The sequence below is a fragment of the Xenia sp. Carnegie-2017 genome, unplaced genomic scaffold, assembly GCF_021976095.1.
Source record: "Xenia sp. Carnegie-2017 unplaced genomic scaffold, XeniaSp_v1 HiC_scaffold_2, whole genome shotgun sequence".
Taxonomy (NCBI): domain Eukaryota; kingdom Metazoa; phylum Cnidaria; class Anthozoa; order Malacalcyonacea; family Xeniidae; genus Xenia; species Xenia sp. Carnegie-2017.
The window spans coordinates 3,667,785-3,689,163 of record NW_025813482.1 but is presented as its reverse complement, the minus strand read 5'-3'; the positions used below and the strand labels follow the sequence as shown (position 1 = coordinate 3,689,163).

At 33.1% G+C, this 21,379-nt stretch overlaps 2 protein-coding genes and 1 long non-coding RNA gene across 3 annotated transcripts; all 3 read right to left on the bottom strand.

The window, feature by feature from the left end:
- Positions 1-1,462: 1,462 nt before the first annotated feature.
- LOC124440131 lies at positions 1,463-4,186 on the bottom strand. The gene is made up of 4 exons (XM_046990460.1): positions 4,129-4,186; positions 2,527-2,629; positions 2,225-2,301; positions 1,463-2,138 (listed from the first exon to the last, which is right to left on the bottom strand). The coding sequence occupies exons 2-4, from the start codon at positions 2,540-2,542 to the stop codon at positions 1,827-1,829; spliced, it is 405 nt and encodes a 134-aa protein (XP_046846416.1). The 5' UTR covers positions 2,543-2,629; positions 4,129-4,186; the 3' UTR covers positions 1,463-1,826.
- A 2,720-nt stretch (positions 4,187-6,906) lies between these two features.
- LOC124440294 (integrin alpha-IIb-like) lies at positions 6,907-10,112 on the bottom strand. Its single transcript, XM_046990648.1, has 5 exons — positions 9,761-10,112; positions 9,129-9,242; positions 8,285-8,380; positions 8,027-8,152; positions 6,907-7,344 (listed from the first exon to the last, which is right to left on the bottom strand). The coding sequence occupies exons 2-5, from the start codon at positions 9,228-9,230 to the stop codon at positions 7,225-7,227; spliced, it is 444 nt and encodes a 147-aa protein (XP_046846604.1). The 5' UTR covers positions 9,231-9,242; positions 9,761-10,112; the 3' UTR covers positions 6,907-7,224.
- A 5,977-nt stretch (positions 10,113-16,089) lies between these two features.
- On the bottom strand, positions 16,090-17,118 carry LOC124440293. The gene is made up of 2 exons (XR_006946645.1): positions 17,071-17,118; positions 16,090-16,174 (listed from the first exon to the last, which is right to left on the bottom strand). It is a non-coding gene; the product is annotated as an uncharacterized LOC124440293 (long non-coding RNA).
- Positions 17,119-21,379: the final 4,261 nt, after the last annotated feature.

Sequence of the window (21,379 nt, the reverse complement as noted above, 5' to 3'; positions counted from 1 at the left end):
ATTTCCAGTTTACGTATACGTAATACAAAACAATGTCAACTCAAAGAAGTAGTAACCTGTAGAAGGTGCACTAATGACATGCCAGGTGCATCGATTAAAGAAAACTGGAAGGAAGCCAATTACTAACATTAATATTTATTTTTGTCATATTTATGCGTAGAGCCACATATTGAGCCTTCCTAACACTTTTTTTGTGAAATTATTAGACGTCAAGTCAAGACTCAAGATTTGATAAATGGTTAAACAAACATTAGACTTTTTATGACACAGTTTTCAGCATTTCATCATAATGTCAAAGATAAAGTGCATCTGTTGTTTAGTTGAAAGTTGAAACTCATATTTAAATTTCGAATATTGTCCATGGAGTTTTTACATCATAAGTGTATAATATCGATATATTTTGCAGTTAACTAAAATGGAACTTCTATGTAAAATTGTCTGGAATCCTTAATGTTTTGTGAAATGGTTCACACAATCAGATCATATTTCAATATAAAAGTAAAATCCGGTGAAAGTTAGGAGGATTTTATTGAATAAACTTTTCTATATTCCAGACTTAAAACAAAGAAATCGTTCTTCTGAGAGTCAAAATTATTTGGTTAAAATTTCTACTAGGAAAGTAAACAGATACAAAAAATTAAAAAATTCTTTTTATCTCATAAATCAAGCAAAAATGCAGTGTTGAATTACTAAATGATAAACAGATGGCGCCCATAGTTGGTCACGTTGTATCAATACTACGAAGTTCGTTGAAATATGCCCAATAACCTCAGAAACAACCATTTTCAGCAACATCAATATAGATACTTTCCATAAAACTTGCCTTTACAAGTTACAACAGCAAATGGTGGCACAAAAACAGAATTTCGGGAATTTATTGTTGATACAATTTTGATAGGGTCAACTGTTACAAAGGCTATAATTTGATCATGCATGTTTTCAAGCAATTTAAAGTTTCAAACTTTTAACTGCTCAAAAGCGGGAGGAGCAGCAGACATTTCTCCAAAACATTTTTATAATACTGGAATAAATGATATCTACCTACTCCCCACCCCTTCCTTATTCTTCAGGCTGAGACGGTAGGTATTTTATGTAGACGACCGACGAGAAAGGAGTTTTAGGAGAAGTAAAAACAAAGAAACCCATCTTCATTAAAGAAAAGAAATAGTAAATCGAAAACATAAGTTATATCGAAAAAGTTTTTTCGTATTATGATAAGTACAATACAAGAAAATAAAAAGAACGAAACGATTCTATTTTTGAATATTAATTCCATTGGTGACCGATAGTCTATACAAAATAATGTTTTTAATATCCAACATGACTAGTACTCGAATCAATACTATTCAAATCAACTGTATTCAAATTGGCATAGAGATGTAGTACTTCAGGTTACTTTTAAGATGTTAGAGTGCTACTTTATATCCTTAATAATATAACTCTCGTCATAGAATCCTTCCCTCTCAAAACCCAGGAAAATTATTAGACAAAAGTAATGTATTTCAGTACAAGAAGACATACGCACAGGTGAAAAAGATAATGGCGATGAAAGATTATAATGGGAGAATGCCTGTGTGACTGATTGTGTTTAGCGGGAAAAAGGGTAAAAAGGCAAGATCGCTTGCCACAAGATGTATTTGTTGCCACAAGCTTTTGTTGTGCAGAAAATCAGAAGACATGCAAAATATACTACGTTTGGGAAGCGAAGAGAGTAAATTACAAAGATGTTTTTACAGGACTACATCACGCAAGCCTTATCTTGAGCCATAATCGCCAAAAGTATTGGTAACAATTGGCATCGATGAATCTCTGTGAAAGTGATTTGGTTAATCAATAAGGTCAGAAGAAATATCATCGACGTTCTCAGGTTTAAAGTTATCAGACGTCCTTTCATTTGCACCACAGTCATCGTTTTGCCCTTCACTAGATTCAATTAGGATAAATTCTTCCTTCTGCTTTTGAAAATGCCCGTAGTCCGCAAGTAGAGGAACTGGTAACGAGTTCGGTAGCTTATTATCACTTGAGGTTTTTGTGTTGGGTGTAAGAGATGTAATAGCCGTGTCGATGTGACTGAATTCGGAATCATGTTCGATTGTTGAGCCATGAAATGTTAACGTTCCTTTCAAGATGTCACGAACCTGACATATAGTGAAGATGCAGGTTGTCAATATATTGTATCAGCATATCGATATATAAAGACTTTTCTCACAGCTCATCGTTTTACCTGTTTTAGACCAGCCAAGGACAAGTATACAACATCCATACATTTCTCATCTTGAGTTATTTGTTCTTGTAGATGATCTAAATAATAACACATTAGCAAAGACACTATAATTTAGAGGCAAATATATATCAAGAAACACTCAAATACCAAGTTACGGATTTTCCAATTTACAAGTTATCTCGTACAGCCATAACCTCATTTAATGCCATTTCGTAAATAATCATACAGGCATTATAGGGTAAAAAAAACATCAAGCACCAATCAATATTTTATATAAAAAGTGATAAATGAAAGCATCGTACTTATGTAGGTGTCCATTTTAGAACCACAATAGATCGATATTGACTGAAGTTTATCTACTTCCGCTTTGAAATGAGAGACTTGATCTTGAAGACGTTCATGGTCCTAAAAAATATCAAACACACGCTTGTTTGAATGTTCCCTGTTAAATTCATAGACATGGTGATTTAAATACAATTCTTAAGTAACGACAACTGTTCAACGAAGAGTAAAGGTGTTTTATCAAGTTACTAAGTTTTATACGTACCAAATACTTTTCAAATAGGCCGCAAAGATATTTTCAAAAAATTTTTTTCTCAATCCATTAAAACTATTTAAGTTTTCACGCAGCTGTAGATGAGATTGATTTATTTTATGTAAGTATAATTTTCAGCCTTTACAAAATTTGAAAAATAATAGAATAAACTTGATTTTATTTAGCCACAAATTCCGGAAACAACAAATTTCTCTAAGAAAATAAATTACATGATAACAGTACGTTTATTCGATTTATCTAATGTTTTGTTTGATTTAGTCTAGTTTTTGTCATGACTTAGCTTGTCGTTTTTTGCTGAGTTCTATTCAAATAAAAATATTTGCATTTCAACGATTGGTTTTTGCATATGAAAGTAAATTAAAGTGCATTGGAGCACATGCAAATAAGTTTTCATTCTGCAACAAATATGAAATATTCTGTAAAGTAGGACAAATTAGCACATCAGAAAACAATTGCACAGTTTCTACATCATCAGAAGAAAATTGCACAGTTTTTACACATCAGAAGAAAACAATTGCGCAGTTTCTACATCAGAAGAAAACAAATACACAGTTTCTACACATCAGAAGAAAACAAATAAACAGTTTCTACACATCAGAAGAAACAATTGCACAGTTTCTACATCAGAAGAAACAATTGCACAGTTTCTACACATCAGAAAACAATTGCACAGTTTCTACACATCACAAGAAAACAGTTTCTACACATCAGAAGAAAACAATTGCACAGTTTCTACACATCACAAGAAAACAATTGCACAGTTTCTACATCAGAAGAAAACAAATGCACAGTTTCTACACATCAGAAGAAAACAATTTCACAGTTTCTACACATTAGAAGAAAACAATTTCACAGTTTCTGCACATTAGAAGAAAACAATTTCACAGTTTCTACACATCAGAAGAAAACAATTTCACAGTTTCTACACATCAGAGAAAACAATTGCACAGTTTCTACATCAGAAGAAAACAAATCACAGTTTCTACATCAGAAGAAAAAATTTCAGAAAACAATTGCACAGTTTCAGAAAAACAATTTCAGATGAAAACAATTACAGTTTCTACACATCAGAAGAAAACAAATGCACAGTTTCTACATCAGAGAAAACAATTTCACAGTTTCTATTAGAAGAAAACAATTTCACAGTTTCTACACATTAGAAGAAAACAATTTCACAGTTTCTACACATTAGAAAAAACAATTTCACAGTTTCTACATCAGAAGAAAACAATTTCACAGTTTCTACACATCAGAAAGAAAACAATTGCACAGTTTCTACACATCAGAAGAAAACAATTGCACAGTTTCTACACATCAGAAGAAAACAATTTTCACAGTTTCTACATACTTGCTGTAAAGCAGTGATGTCAGTTCGACTTGGATGACGAACTTTCGATGATAGTTTTGACAAAACGCCGTACTGGCAGATGTTCTGTTGGATCTTGGTGACATCATAAATAAATCGTCATCATCAGGATCACTGGAACATGTGGGATGACGGGGATGACTTTGTTCTCTAAATTGTTCGCAATATTACAACAATGCACAAAATTCTTCGTCAACAGTGATTAAAATAAACAAAATCATGTGAACATTCACCATAAAGAAAAATATTTCCAGACTCCAAGAATTTTTGCCAGATAGTATAAATATTGAACAAACAACATTACACGAAAATAATTTCATTCAAAGTTTTTTCCATTTCAGCATTATACTTTTTGATAAAAAAAACTGATGATGATGAAATCAAGATATTTACCCTTCATTTCAACTGGTTTCTTTTTTTCATTAACAGAGGATTTATTTTCCAATCTGTTTTCAGCATTGTATGTATCATTGATTTCCGGTCCTCTCTTTGATGGAATTTGTCTGGTGCCTCGCAAGACAGCCTGTAATCCATTCGTTATTCTTGAATGAAAAGCATCTTGGTTCTGCAATAATTCATTTTGATTGAATGAAGAAGTCGGGCATATTTGAACTATTTTGTAGATTAACTTTTGAAATGAAAATGAAAATTACAGACTTGACTGTAGTTAAACTATAAAAGTAGCATGAAAAAGTAGGAAACAGTAATAGTTCTTGGAGAAATAGGAAAAAATTATTTGTGAATATCAAAATATATTGTCTCATATTACACAATGCACCATTAAGTCTAAAGATAGAAATTTAACAAATACAAATTGTTCAAAATTCCAACAATTTCCACTTAAATTATTCAAAATAGGCAATACATACGGGAAACTCAGGGCGACAGATGACTTTAGTTGTTCTTTTGCCAGATAAACCATTTTTCTTTTAGGATCAAGCTAGAAAAATAAAAATACATTAAAACAAATTCACTTGAGCCGCCAACATCTCAGAGACAAAGTTAAAGTGGAACTATGATCTTCGTGTTTTCTTTCATTTAAGAAAATTTGACTGCGTGGTGTGACTGTAAAAGAAAAAAATCAATTCGAGGGACTATTTATCTTTTATGGAGGTTTAAAATGTCATTTTATTTCCGTTTTGTTCCACGGCGTGTTTGAGGCGTGACGTAGATAGGGTAAGCTGTTCACATCTTCAAGCATGTGTTTGAATAACAAATAGTTGGTGAAAGTGTTTTCTCGCTGAATTTCTAAGGCAATTATGACAAAAGGTTCGTGGCAGTTGGCTGTAGCAATTTTCAGACAAAAAAGGAAATTTCAGTTCATCTTATACCATTTTTGGCGATGAGCGTCGAAATTTCGGCCAAATCTCTCACGAAAGACGTTGATTTTATTGAAAAGCTGTCAAATAAACAAATAAATATCTCAAAAACCTACTAATTTAGCATTTTTTCTACAATATGGTGTTTTCATGAATATAGTAATGCATCCAAAATGATCCGATGATAACACTATAAAAAAGATTTCAAACACAAAATCGTCAGTAAAGTGAGTTGGTAATTTATTGTTAATACAACTCCATTAGTCCGTTAACAATTGTTACTGTAATGGGTTATGTCTTAATAAAGTGCACACAAAATAAATAATAAGTGTTGTTACATTTCTTCTTTGCTGCATACCAACGATAAATAGACGTAGTCGACTAAATCCAAAGAGAGACCATCAGCAAATATACCATCCCAAAGGGTTAAAATATCTTTCGTAGTAAACTTACGACCATACAACAATTAGTCGTCTCGAATAAATCAACCAGAAAAACGATATAAAGTCTACAAAGTCGTTCGATGCAAAGTACAATCTTAACACACTTTGCATTTTCTACGCTTTCTTTAATTCGTCCCTTCTAAACAAACCCCATAAAGTTTTCTCAATACCGAAATTCTAACAATGTTACAATTGCAAATAGTCAGTTTCTTTGAGAATGGTGCAGTCCTTCTGTAGTAATTCAGACAAAATTGAAAGCTGCCCAATGTCTTTCATAATGGCTACGTCTTCAACAAACTCTATCGTCTCCATTCGTTTTGCTAATCCAGCATAGGTTGCTTTGTGCTTGTCTTTAGACTGTGAAAGTGTGTAGAAATGCTTCTACATAGCTGGATAATTTCTCCAAAAGATTTCACTGCACGAGACGAGGATGCAACCCATCTAGTTGTCAAAATTTTGTCGACTTTGCGCAGTTGGTTATCCAGTTCTGCAGTAATTTTAGTTCTCTCTGCAATTTAGCAGACTGAGAATAAATTGCATAAATCTTACCAAAGAATCTATGAGATTAAGGTAACTGTTTTTAACTGGTTCAAACGAGTTTTGTCTTTCTTACATTCAGAAAAAGTTTATTAGTTTGTTTAAGCAATTTTCCAAAAATTATTCTTCAAATTATAAATCTTGGATTTCTTCCTTTGGAAATCTCCCAAACTTATTTCTTAAAATAAAAATCCACGAACAATACCAACAGCCTCAATAAAGTCCGATAAAGCCCGTGATAAAGTCCCAAGTCCGATCAGCATAAAATCGAGAAGATGGCAACAATGTGCTACAGTCTGAATATGCTCAAATAGTTTAGCGAATAAACTATCATTCTGGTAAATATTTTTTTATCGTGCAAGCACCTTAGATGTTTTTTTGATCCGTCCCTAGTTATGCACATTTAATAGTAAGCTCAATTTCCTTGTTTCTTTAAAATGTTACTGAACTCATGAAAAAGCTTAAAAGTTTAAACTTTTATTCGCGACTGTAGGTAGGTCATAGTGTGGTATGCTTTATTCAGTAGAATTTTAGTCTTACTTGTGACGTTTCTACTAATTAGTACCAACCATTCGTTTGATCTCGTTCTACTTGTCACTTGATTTGAAGAGCGTTACTCATACAAAATTATTAGTTTTAACATACAATTATGAAATATTACAGCTTTTCGAATAAGGCAAATGTTTCACACACATAAATTATTGCTGGAAATTATTGATTCATTGTACGAGTTTTACGTAAATAAAATTGTCAAGTAAGTCTGCCGTACAAACAGTGCATTAATTACCAATAATACAAATTAAAGAAGATAAAATCCTAATTAACTTCAGTCTGTTGTGCTTCATCTGTTTGCGGAGATATATCTCCTTTGGAGGTCGATTTCGTTTAAAGAATCCAAGCTGAAATACATAAAATAACTTGTAATGTGAAATCTATTTTAAAATCATTTGGCTACTAAACATTCCCCGGAGATGTTTGTGAGAACTTTCGAACAGGTGCAATTTAAAAGCCTGTGCAAACACAGTAAATATCTTATATTCCTTAAATGCTACATGCAGTGCACGAACAAAGATAAGACCTTTCCATGAGAAAGAAAATTAAGGAGTATAGCGTAGTCTTGTAGAGTTGTAAAGAAATACTACTAACCATAACAACTATGTGACTGTGACAAACACGAATTACGCGACATCTACATGAGTAAGTCGTGGTAAATTGATAAAACATAAATGGCCATCCTGACTTTAAAAAAAATTACGACTGCCAAAAGTATTTTGGTAAAACACGACAATAGACACTCCGCAAATAGTAAACATAATTTAATCTAAACGTTCCGACAAATGTTACATGCCATCTTCAGTAGAAACTGTTTGCTTTTTGGCCTAAACTCCGCGTCACTTATCCTAAACTTCACCAACTTGCTGTTGCTATTTTAAAAACAATTTCTACTGAAGATGACATGTAACTTGTCGAAACGTTTTAGATTAAATAATGTCTGCTATTTACGGGTGTCTATGATCTTGTGTTTTACCATCCTGAATTTATTATAGCAAATTCAAACCTTATTAACACAAAACTTTTTACTTTGAATAAAGCGAAAATACAAAGAGCCAGTAACAAAACACCACCAAGCACAGAGACAATAATAACCCACACTGGAGTTGATTTGGATTTTCCAGGAGCATTTTCAGGAGTTACTCGAATTGTGACCTACAATAAACGATATTGTAAAAAACAACAGTTCAAACAAACTCAGAACGCCTTCCTTAAGGGTAAACCTGTATGAAAGTTATCAAACATGTATAAAAATTCGCATGTTTAAGAAAAAGTAAAATTGCTAACCTCCTGATGTCCACGATGAGGTGATTCGCTCTCATTAAGATTGTTGACATATTCAGCATTAAATTGGACAATCATGAGAAGATCTTTAGGATAATACTAAATCCGTATAATAAAGTTGCAGATATTAATGGCAAAGTTTTGCAAATTTCAAAAAATACTTATGGCAAAGTTAGGTAGTTGATAACGCAAATACCAATATACCGCCATCAGAATACCGGTAAATACAGGTATACCGACATCAGAATACTGGTATATACAGGAATACTAACATCAGAATACCGGGACATACAGGTATACTGACATCACAATACCAGTATGTAAAGGTATACCGACATCAAAATATACCGGTATATCGATAATGAATTTAAAGTTTATTCTTTGAAAAATAAAAAGCATATAGCACGTGTTTCCACGAAAAAAAAACAACCAAAAAATATTTGTTTTTCAAATAGAATTTTGACGCCTTTTTTTAAAATAGGTATTTATGTATTTGTCTTTGAATTGCTAAACCAAAACTGCCGAATTGTAAGATGTATTTATGAACTAGGACAGTGACTATCGCCTGGCTGCATGTTTTAACTTTAGTTTGTAAACGTGATTGTGATAAGTTCTGGACGACACTTTCATTTCGTTACTACGCAGTATAAACCGAAATACCGTATTCATGTATACAAAATATCACCAAAACCGATTTCAAAACAAATTTTGACATACCGGATTTCAATAATCAACTCTCATTCAACTACTGTCTGTGTTGGGAAGTTGTTGATGCAACACACCTCGTCAAAATATTTTGGAAGTAAGAAATGTATTGCCACAAATGTTCATTTATTTTATGCCTTACCGCAGCAAGAGTCGCAGTCCACAGTCGCACATTTAAGTCTGCCACAAAACGACCCTTTCTTTCAATTTCTTTGATTGTACAGGTCACCAGTCCTGAATCCATCGTCCGAGGTGACTAGAAAGAAGAAAGTTTGACAACAATGAAAAAAATTGAATCAAAGGCATTGCACCTGACTCGTGGATGAGATGAAAAAAAATCGAAGCAGTTTGAATGTTTTGATTAAAACAGACTAAGTAATTCATCAATATTACTTGATGAACAACGATACAGGCAAAAATAACGCGTTTTTGTATTTGGCAAAACATAATTTAGATTCTAGAAGACACTTTTAAAGTAAAGTATTCTTTACACTGAGAAGAACTCGAATATCTAAAGCTTTAGGATAAAACAAATAATAAAAAATACTGTGGATAATTTATCTAAAAAGTTCCAGTATACGTTGTCTGTTGTTATTTTGCCACTTCTAACCCGGCTGCAAAAACTCCAAGCCATTTCATACAAAAACGAGATTTAAATCAAAGTGCACTATCGCCTCACAAACTTGGGTCAATTTTCAGATATTTTGCTTTCGTAGTGGTCGATCTTATTTTATTTAAACCATTGTCTAAGATAAACTGCAATCGTGACCATACCAGAGTTTCTGTATTTCTTCTCCGTCTAGTTCTTCCTTGCGGGTCCTGATAAAAAAAATATGTCGGTGACAAGGCATCCACGAATTTGAATTTTCTTAAAGTGCATATAAAGTGAAAGTTTCATACACTTGAACAAATATTCAGACTAATAAAATAGAGACTTTGTCGTGGTGACAAATCTAAAAATACGTCTAAGTGGTATTTGCTATCTTTAGAACTATTTTCAAATATTCAGACGTTTACAAGGATTTTGATATATTTATGACCAATACAAGTTGAGTGAAAAGTGACAAAGTTAAACACCCAAAGTCGTCCTCGCCTGCAAACTTTTGGCCGCTCATCTGACGTCACACAGAATACGGAAGTCGCCAAGCTAATAGTAACTGCTATTTCAATGGTGAGAATGTGTACTTCTTATGATGAAAATTTAGCGAACATAGCAGCCAAAAGTTCGCCAAAAAAATTGTCAAAAATCGTCAATTTGACAGCTATAAACTCGCTCTGAAAAGACTACATTTAATTCCCTTGGCAAAAACGGGTTTGACAGCAAGTACTTTTACAAAGCCAATAAAAAAAGGGAACAAACACTTCACTAAGATAGCACTTTAAATGGCTATAAGTTGAATATAATTAAAATTAAATATGAGTAGAGACATATATTTAACATAGAATCAAACTATGTGCTTATATTTATATTAGGTGTTTGCATCAGTCGTTTTGTTGGTAGAAATCCCATATAGTGAAAAGAATTTATGTTGATTTCATGTTCTGTTGAGCATTGGCACTTTGATATAAACAAGACGTTTTAATTCTAATAAGTTCTTGTTATTTATAGACACAAAGAACGGCAAACTTAAAATCTGTAACCAGCAAATGTGCAACTCGCAAAAAATAATTAAGCTAAATACATGTTTGGATGTAGATCGTCCGGTTAGTATAGTCCTGAAAAGGACTGTTTGTTATTGATGTTGACTGACGTTTCGACAGCCTTAGTAGTGATCCCTCAGAGTCAAGATGAGCTGAGGATAATTTGACTCTGAAGATGCGCTAAGGTTGTCAAACGTCAGTAACAACATAGTCCTTCTCAGGATATACTAACCTAAACCATCTACATCTACAAACTCATATTCCGGTTCAAAGCATTTACTTACGTTAAATACATCGCGCAGTCTCAAACAATTAGTTTTATTTATCCTTGCAAGGACAGGTTAGCAGGATTCAAGGCTCTTCCACTGCATACTGCGTTGTTGGCATCACTCTTCCTGAAACGACATACGTAACAATGTTCATTAAACAGTTGGTAAAGATGTAAATAAGATTGTTTACAGAAACGTCTTAAACCTAATGCTTTATATCAAAATTGTGTGTGTAGTTTACATCAAACAAACAAAACATAACATTTATGACATAGAAACAACAATTTCAACATAGCCTTGTAAACATTTCCACCATAGCCTAGCAAACTTTTCCACAGTGCTTTACAAAAACTAAACAAAATTAAACTGTGAACTCTCCCATTCCAATAATCCACTTCGATAAATTCACAGAAAAACATCGCCGATGTAAAACATTGTCAAAATAAAATCATACAACTGCCAGAACTGACCTTAATACTGACAGGATACAGAAGATAATTGAATTCCTTGTCTTTTTCGGTTAGAGGGACGCTTATATGAAGTTTCACATCTTCTAAATCACTTTGACCTTGATTTGCAACCTAAATGAAGTATAAACGTCGTGTAAGTAAACCTATAATAGGATCAAAACAAAAATCAACTCAAAAGTTGACGGGCATTTATGTTAGGTAATATAATGCATGCAAATAGAGGTACGTCAGATGTCTGATTTAAGTCATAAAAGCATCATCAAAAAGTCATAGAAATCAAATGTATTGAGACAAGAAATTTAGAAATATTTTCAATGGCACCAAATAGCGAAGATAATTTTCTTTTTCATAGTTAGGAGGTGACCTCTAAAATGACTATATAACTAATTATTTCTTCGTTATACGGGATTATAGTTTTGAAAAGAATATTGGTGGAAGAAATTCATCTTCTCCTTACCTCGATGGTAATGGTTATTGGTGGTCCAATAGAAGAAATGTTCACAGAGCTATAGTCGTTGTCTATTATATTTAAATCAGGACCTTTTTCTGGATAGTTTAGTGACTTAGGAACAGTTGTGCTAAAACACAAAGTTCATCTTTTAAATAAAATGTTTTAAAGTTTATTAGTTGGTAATATTGATAACAGTGGCGGATCTAGGGTACGTCAAAATATATAATATATTTGACCAAAGTCACTGCGTATCTGCAAAAGGTTGTTTACGATAGATGACCGATTTACGTGTATTTAAAAGACAACGAGTGCAACGGTAGCTAAGTTACATCGATATCAATGATTAGCTTGTAAAGAAACTTCTTTACAATTCACAATACTCCTTAAGTTTTCAGACACAGCAGTCTTCTTAGTGAGATGCAACTTAACCAAACTTAAAATAAAGCAGATAGTCCCACATACCCGGTAATTTCTAGTCTGACATTGCGCTTGACAATCATAGAAATGGTGGCGTTATTATTTCTATCTTCCGGCAGCCTAAAACAAAGTAAAACATAAGAAAGAAATAAAATGACATGTAATGTTAAGAATTAACATCACAAAAGCACATAACGCATTGATTGTATGAAAGAGTTTGCTAAATTCGAGGCTAAATTACAAAGATCGATAACCATCTAAAACAATGAAAGATCTCTTTCATAGCTTATTTATATACGTTACTGTACAAACACAACACCAAGCAGGAGAAGCGAACAACACTGTTCAAAAAAACCTATGTTATCATCAGGATTGAATAGATCAATCTCGTGGATCCACGATTTTGTAAAGAATTATATTTCTCAAGAATTCTAATATTCAGAAAATTATATTCCTCGAGGATCAGTTATAATGAGGTTAATGTAATTGATCATATGTAACAAAAATATTAGTTGTACGCACGGTTCAACGTAGCGTTTATAAAGCCACAAGAAGCATGTAACTTTAACAAATATTCCGTCTTATATGGCAAATAACCAATTAAAATATAAAGAAAACAGACTTACGCGTTCACCTAACAAAATTTCCAGATTCTTTTTACCAACTACAGCGGTGGTCGAGTATGTAATTTCCAGTGTCACCTGTCAAAAATCTAAAGATGAACACTTTACGCTCACATAGTTTATATCAGTTGTAAAACTTCTCAATTGAAAAAATACGCCGGTCGTGCATGTGCTACGCGCATGTGCGCCGAAAAAGTAAGCAGATCTTCTCCTGATCTTCTTTCCCGCAAGCCCCATTACGAAACCAGGGTCAAAATCGCTTCAAAAACAGGTACCACTGCGTACACGTGGTTAGGCTAAGCCACGTGTTCAAGTTCGAGTAGTATGAGCAATATAAAATGATTTTAAATCTTGAAAAGAATGGTGGTTAAAAGTATTAATGTGATAAAGAACACTTGACATTAAAAAGTTAGAATAGCGTTTTCCAGTAGTAGTGGAAAACGCTACTATAAAACGTGTCGTTTCACCCATGCTGAATTTCTAAATGAAAGACATCACTTAACATCCAAGGCTGCTCCATTCCCCTGAACCTTTTTAGTTCAACCCCTTATTTTTATATTTGCACTTTTTCCCATCACTCTCCAGCCCATTTTATCTTGTCAACTCCATTTTACCATTCCTTACATAACATCAGATCTTAACATAATCTGAAAACCTTTAACTATGTAATGTATTAAATCTCATTTGTATTTTTGGTTTGTAGTTGCAGTATTTTCTAAATGATATTTTAATAGGAGATTTTTGTCGACAATTCTGTCCCGATTTGAGCTTAAGTTTTACCTTTGAATGCGGAGGAATTGTAAATATAAGTTTTATTGTAGTTATAGGCTATAGCTCATATTTGGACTCTATTATATATATAATTCACTGTCATTTTTTATGTTTTGTCGAACCAATAAAACTTGAAAGAAAAACATAGCTTTTGCATTTTCCTGACTAGAGCATTGCGAGATACACAAATTGTGTACAAATATGGCGAATAAAGTCTTTGCATAAGTCGCCGAAACGAGAAATATTAGATGTTTGTGATCTTCTGCAAAGCTTATACTTGTAAAATATCTTTAGCTGCTGAGTGTTAAATTCAAACTTTAATCAGTAAAATAGAGAGCGGAGTATACGCTAAAACGCAACCGTTTTCGTAATTAACGAAAATATATAGTGTATGCTACATCCTGAAGAAACATAGAGATCAATAATATGGACGTCAGTTGGCCTAAAGGTCGGATGTCTTTTTTGCGTAATAAAATAGTGAACAGCGCATGTGCGTGGCAACCCATAATAATAGGCCTGTTCTTAAAAAGCCTCAATGATTCACAACTACTTCATACGAGACCCAAATGGCTAACCTTTTGATTTGGATCAAGGGGTCCTTGAAGTTGAAACAAATCGTAATCAGGTCTACTTAGTGTTGCATCTGGCACAATTCTGAACGATCTCTATAAAATTGACAGAGAAAAATTCACAATGTCTACAAACAAATCGCTATCGTTCATTAATACATAGTTTATTAACAAAAATACTGAAACAATAACTTACATCGGATACATCGAAATCTTCATATTGTAATGACGGGTCATGAGTTAATGCTATGGTAGGATTGTACGCAACTTCGCCAGAACTGCTGAGTTCAACAGTCACTTTTCTGGAATTGGTTTCACCAATAATTATTTCATTTTCATCAACACTAAACAAAAAAGTTACACACCAAATCAATTCAATCCAGTTAATACAAATAATATAGCTGCTGCACAAAGTTAAGATATATGACAATGTTAGTGATGACAATATAACAACGATTCGCTACGAGCCTACGACAGTTGAAAATTTTGTTTAAACATATGTATTTAGTACAAATACATAAAATTAGTTAAAATACACAATAAAACTATTCAATGTTGACAAAGCTAAAAAAGTGAACGAAAAACGTTTTCAAATGTATTTTGTTGTCCTTTTTGAACTTGTCTTTCAATACCTATTCAAGTATTTCAAACCAAACATGTTTTCTTCAATGAGCTCAGAATGATTGATGGTCGCTCGGTATATCACCAAAAAAAGAAGCTACGAGCGACCGACGCTTCCAGTATTTGAGCCCTTTTCGACAATCTCCCCATGTAGTAAGTAGTTTTAAATAATTTTGTTAAAATTTCTTTGTTTTGAAAACCAAAGAAAATCTAACGCATAGTCGCGCAAATCTAAAAGGCAAGTAAAGAATAAACGAAAATGTTACCTTATTGTCGTTTTGAGATCATAATTGCATTCGTTGTCAGTACAATTCACAATAATGGTAGCCTACAAACAGGTTTCTCAGTACAATCAACAATTCACAATAATGGTAGCCTACAAACAGGTTTTCTCAGTCTAATTAACGACAATGGTAGCCCAAAAACAGGTGGTCTCAGAAACAATTCACGATAATAGCGAGTTTTAGTTTAGCGTCTGCGGCAACGATAAACCTCAACTACCCGCTTGCCGTTGAGGTTTGCCGTTTCGAAAAACTTGAATATAGTTTGGCGTTTTGCATTTGTCTTTATAATTTGCATTGTCAGGAGCTAGATTTCATGTTTTGTTATACGTTTGTCGATGAAAAGCATATTCGTGATGTATACTCACATAAAATAATTACATTGGGCCATAAACGTCACTTGGTGTATTAGTAGTAAAAGCTTGCCGTACATCACCTACCGCAAGAAGTGCTTCATGCCGTTAAAACCTGAACAACGTGTAAACTGCAAAGACTTGATCACGTGACATTTGCATTTTGTCGTCAACGCCAAACTAAAACTTTCTATTGGTAGCCTACAGACAGGTGTTCATAGAACAATTCGCAAAATGATACCGGCAAATAGTTCGGCAGTTACATTGCCTAGTGGTACTTCACTCTTTCAATGTGCGATTCGCCAATGAAATGCTAATTGTTTTACTGCCATAACTTATAAAACAACAAATAATGGCAAAAGGTAGTACGAAAGAATTTCATAAACCTGTTAATAAATCTGTGTAAATTTGCTCTGAACTTTTCACGGACAAATGTTTTAAATTTCCCATAAAAATCGGAATATTTAAGAAAAATTTAATCAGAAAATTATATTAATCCCTAGTACTACTAACAAAACTACTTTACAAACAGAAACTCTTCCTTACAAAAGTAGTAAGTCATATTCCAAATTATTCCTACCTGTTCCGTTCTAACAGAGCCTTTGTATCCAAACTGGACATAAAGTCGTATTTTCGCAGTTTGGTGGTAAAATTAGACTGTAATTTATTTTGAAACCGATGCTGTTGGCTCCAAGCCTCAATCGGTCCACAAGATTCTTTTCCTACAAATTCACAAAATGTAAGAAAGAATTTTAACGTACACAATGAAAAATTAGAAGTACTGCGAATCGAACGTTTTGAAGAATATATGGGGTGGATAAAGCTGTTAGTATTTAAGCTTGAAAAAGCCACCTTCACATTAATTTCCCATTAAACCGTTTGTATAAAACGTAGTTTTTCAAGATTTCGATTGATGAATTAACATTACTTCATTTGAGAAAGACTAAATGATTTTCTGTTGCAAGAACTTTGAAATACACGAAAAGCGTGAAAAGCAAAGTACTTGTGAGTCATGTAGTATTTTACAACGATATGTTGACATCCACATAAATTACATGATGATAAAAGACAAAACAAAATAAACAAACCCGGCGACATTGAAATACATAAAAACGGATCTCTGCAGCAAAACATATATGTTAATAGTTATAGGTAGAGTTTGACACAAGAACACGTAAAATATTTTACGACACTTATTTGGCAAAACACTACATAAGGAATCAAAAATTTGAATAATCTGAAAACAAGCTCATGGCATTTTTGGTTCAAAGTATTTATTCGCGTGTAGAAACACACCAACAAAGAATCAATACGTAAGTGAAATAACGTTAACAACCGTACAAAACCCTAATCCCCATACATTACTCCTAAAGTGACCTTAAAGTAAACACTTACTTTAAACTCCTAACTTTGACCTTAACCCTAATAGTAGCCCTTTCAAATTAGCCCTTTAACCATAATAGTAGCCCCTAGCCCCTCCCTTATCCTTACAAACCATCATATCACGACAGAAATATGACAATGACAATCTTAGCCAGCGTTCAGCATGAAAGCGACATTGGTGTTAGGTAAACAACTGTCTAGCCCAATAAGCACAACGACTAAGAAAGATATTGACTTCAACATGAATCTGAGTGAATTCCACACGACGTAACATTCTTGCCTGGAAGTTCTATTTTATCACGCTTGGAGTAAATTTCATTTCTGATTCATTAAAATACACTCTCTTATTAAAATTTTGCAATGTTTGATAATCCAAATCGAACTGGTATTGAATTTCTAGGAAGAAACAAACAGACTCAACTAAGTATGTCTTCTGAATGAAAAGATTTAGGTTTCTTTACGTAAACACAATGTACGTCAAAAATATTATTGCAATCCTCTCTTAACTTTTCAGTCTGCAACTTAACCACATACTCAACAGTGATTATTTATGAAAGAACAATAAACGCTTTTATGTTTTGACACAAGCTTGTGCAAAACCTATCTGCTTTTAGCCATATCGAAATTCCCTTTAATTTTACAAATTTTGAGGTTTGCAGCATAAAGTGTGATTTTCATAATATTATAACAAAAACCGTTACAAAAAGACAACGAATCTTTTAAAAATAGGCATGTTTCGGAGAGCTTATGCTATCTTCGGTATATAAAAAAAATGAACTATTATTCAAAGCAAGCAATATTAATGTAAACATACGTTTTAAAAGTATAACTACTAAGCAACATGTTTATTCAAAGTTTACCAGTGGAGGTTCAATGTCCACCCGTTAGCTGAAAATCCAATCAAGTGAAAAAATTTGCATTCTGTCTTCATGCACTGTTGAGCATTGGTATTTGAAGTAAACCTGCCAAAATGGCTGCTTTGACATCATATTTTTACACAGTTGTGCCGACTAAATTTACATTTGTAGATAAAATGATAAATGCAGTGTACAGCTTTGTGTTTCTGTTCAAAAATGGAAGTTGTATATTCATATTATGTCAATAGTTGCGACTAGGGCCCTGTTCACACGATACCATTGTTTGATATTACTTTTCGTACCATAGGCCTTGCGTTCACACGGCTCCTTTATCCGCTTTGTATACGTTTTAACAATTTGACTCCGCTGAAGTATGAAAACCATAGTTCCGTTGTCGTGTGAACTCGATATACGTCCTTTTTTGAAAAGCTAAGAAGTCGTGCGATTTTTCAAAATGAGAGCAAACATGCGATACAAACTGTTTTAAATGAATAATCCGTTAAAATATAATATATCTTCAACATGGCATGTTTAAGCTTAGCAATGTATTATCGCAGTGAAAAGCTTCTTTCTAGTATTATTGTCAACATATATTCAGTCATTTGACTTTACTCTTCCAGTCCTTGCCCCATTCGTAAAAACTTTATACGCCTGAAAAAACTCTTCTTAGTTATGTCAAAAAATTCTCATTTTCTTACGAAATATTTGAATTAGCCATCGTCGTTATCAACGCACATACTGGGGCGATATAAAACTTATGTATCGTCTTACGAATCCGGCATTGTGAACAGAGTGCATTTCTATTATTGCAATCCGGTACAAGACGAATCCGGTATCGTTGAACAGACCTAGGTCTAAAATATGACTAATCTCCTTCCATCTTTATGAATGATCACTATACACTTTCATAAACAATGAAGATCACAAAAGCATGCCAAAACATGTCTATATTTTAAAAGAATCATGGTTTATTTGTATGATTTGCACAACAAACGGTTCTGTAAAAATATTTTCGTTGATCTTATTACAATGATACAAATGTTGTAGCAAAGGAAAAGAAATGTCAACACACACAACAATACCTTCCATTCCGTATAACTACATATTTGATAGTTTTGAGCTTTATTTTCACTATTGTCACTGACATAAGTTGATTTCGATATTCTGTCATGCAATTCTCTTCGACCAAAAGCAATTACAATCATTTGAACAGAAACAGTTAATCATCTAAACTTCACCATGCATACGTACCATAAGGACCAGAACTTTTGCCGATGTATTGGAAACACACTGTAACATCCAAACTAAATAAAAAAGCTTTACAACAACATCACAAATGAACGGACTCTTATGTTCTGATTTCTCTCGTAATATACCTTTCTCATTCTCCACAACCAACACTTCGTCTGGTCAAATTTTTATACTGACATACAATACCGCTCGCGTATTTGTTAACATACGGTACGCGTATGAAACGCGTATGATACGAAACATACGCGTATGATACGAGAATGATATATGTATGATATGAAAAGGATACGCGTATCACACGCAAAATTATGTTAACAAATACGCGAGCGGTACTGTATACGTTAACATTTCCCTTGTTGGTTTCTGTCCCCGTTAAAATTTCCCATCATAAACAACTCTCAATGCTTACATCTCCTTGATCGACAACTTCCACAAGTGACATCTCCCCAGGCTCGTAACCAGAGGGATGCACTGGTTACACGAGTTGTAGTCTCATTTAAAACACATTAACCAAGTTAAGCCAGGTTTATTGTTTACACATCAAGAAAAATATAGAGAATATAATTCTTACCATTGTATAGAACTGTTGGGACAGAATACGGTATAATTTTCCACAAGTATCTCCTTCCTGCTTAAAGTCAATGAAACGTCCAAGTTCATTGGGCGAGTCCTTAGAAAGTAAATTAACAAAAATTAGTGATTTATTGGGCTACTTCAACTCGAAGTAAAATTTCGTTCTTAACCTGACGCCGACGAACACAAACAATTTAATTGGTGAGAAATAAAACTTTCACTAAAACGTCAGCAAAATTTTAAAAGTACATAACCACTCAAATTATTTCCTACATGCTCAAGCTTGTTCATTTCTGAAAGCATTAAATTCTGACATAATTAAAATTCCATGCAAAATCACTTTCTCTAAATTCACGTAAATTCAAATGCAAGCATTTATACTAATAGTTAACTAACTTGTACCATACATTTATTCAAATTGTTTACGTAAACAGTAGAAGACTGATAATTTCATAAGTTCCTTATAGATTTTTGATAGCGTTAACTAATTTATTTAATTCATTGCAATTGGTACTGCTCTATGATTAATCATCACATATCCAATTCAAAAAGAATAAGTGAAAATACCTCAGCAAAAGAACTCTATCACTTTTCCATGCCCCGACTGCAATATCTATAAAAAAATTCTTTTTTGAGTTTAGGAAATCAAAACACAACGCTGGGTGAATCGAAATCACAGATAAATTCTTAATAGCTTTAATAGATTTTAGCTGAGTCGCTTTCTAGTACAATCCAATTCAAAAGTGTTTCTTGTCATTGCTTGCAACATTTTACTGTTCTAAAATTTTTTTAAGGCCGTCGAAACGGAATTGACAATCGCTCCTAGCCCCCATGAATAGCGACAAAAAATACAGCTGTACTTCATGAAAACCTAAACATGCATCATTTGTTAAATTGAACAGTGAATGCTGCATAAATACTCTTAAAACTATAAAATTTACAGCTTCACTTTGTTCTTAACTTTAAAACGTTTTTCTTTTCACTTAACAAAACCATTTTAAAAGTTTTGCATGTTCAAGTATTAGCTATTTTCATGTATTACTTCAAAACATAAAATAACTTGATAATCATTCATGACTAGCGAAAATAATACGACGTGCTGTTGCCTGGATATAGATCATTGTTAGTGTCAACCATAGCCGCAGAGTATCCAAACTGCTGAAAATTAGGATAAAACTTCTTGACTGTTTCGGCCGTTATTTTCTAAAGAAAAAATTAAGTGTAGAGCTAACGATAGAAAGTATCAATTCACACAATCCCATAGAATTGACCTGATAATAATTACGATGTACGCAAAAATAATTGAGTGTAGTGTTGTGCAAACTTAGCCTCAATTTCCGGGGGACAGCAGTGTAATTATTAGCTAAGCACTAGTACTGTGCTACATCCGTTCGCTAAACATAAAACTAAAGTTTTGGTGAGTATTTAAGTAAAGAATAAAATACGTTAAAAAACATTGACAGTAAAATCACAAACTTGGATATTGAAATTTATACAGTTAACAGTTTATGAAAAAACCTCGTCCAGATGGTTACTTGTTATAAAAGTTGTGGAAAAGCAACAAAACCATACCTGCTGATAATCGTTAAATATACCATCCCTACGTCCATGATAAATATATATGGCGCCATTGCCAAAACCATCCGTCAATATCTGGTTGATCTTGAGGTGCTCCAATAATGAAATCTGGTATAAGATAAAATCACAACAAGTGAGATCAAATCGATCATTAAACCGTTTTAAATAACTTTAAAGTCACAAGTAGCTTTGTGATTAGTGTTTTAGCATGGCTATATGTATACAAGTTGAAAAGTAAAACAAAGAAATTTCACACGAAAAACATCCACAATTTCTTAGTTCTTG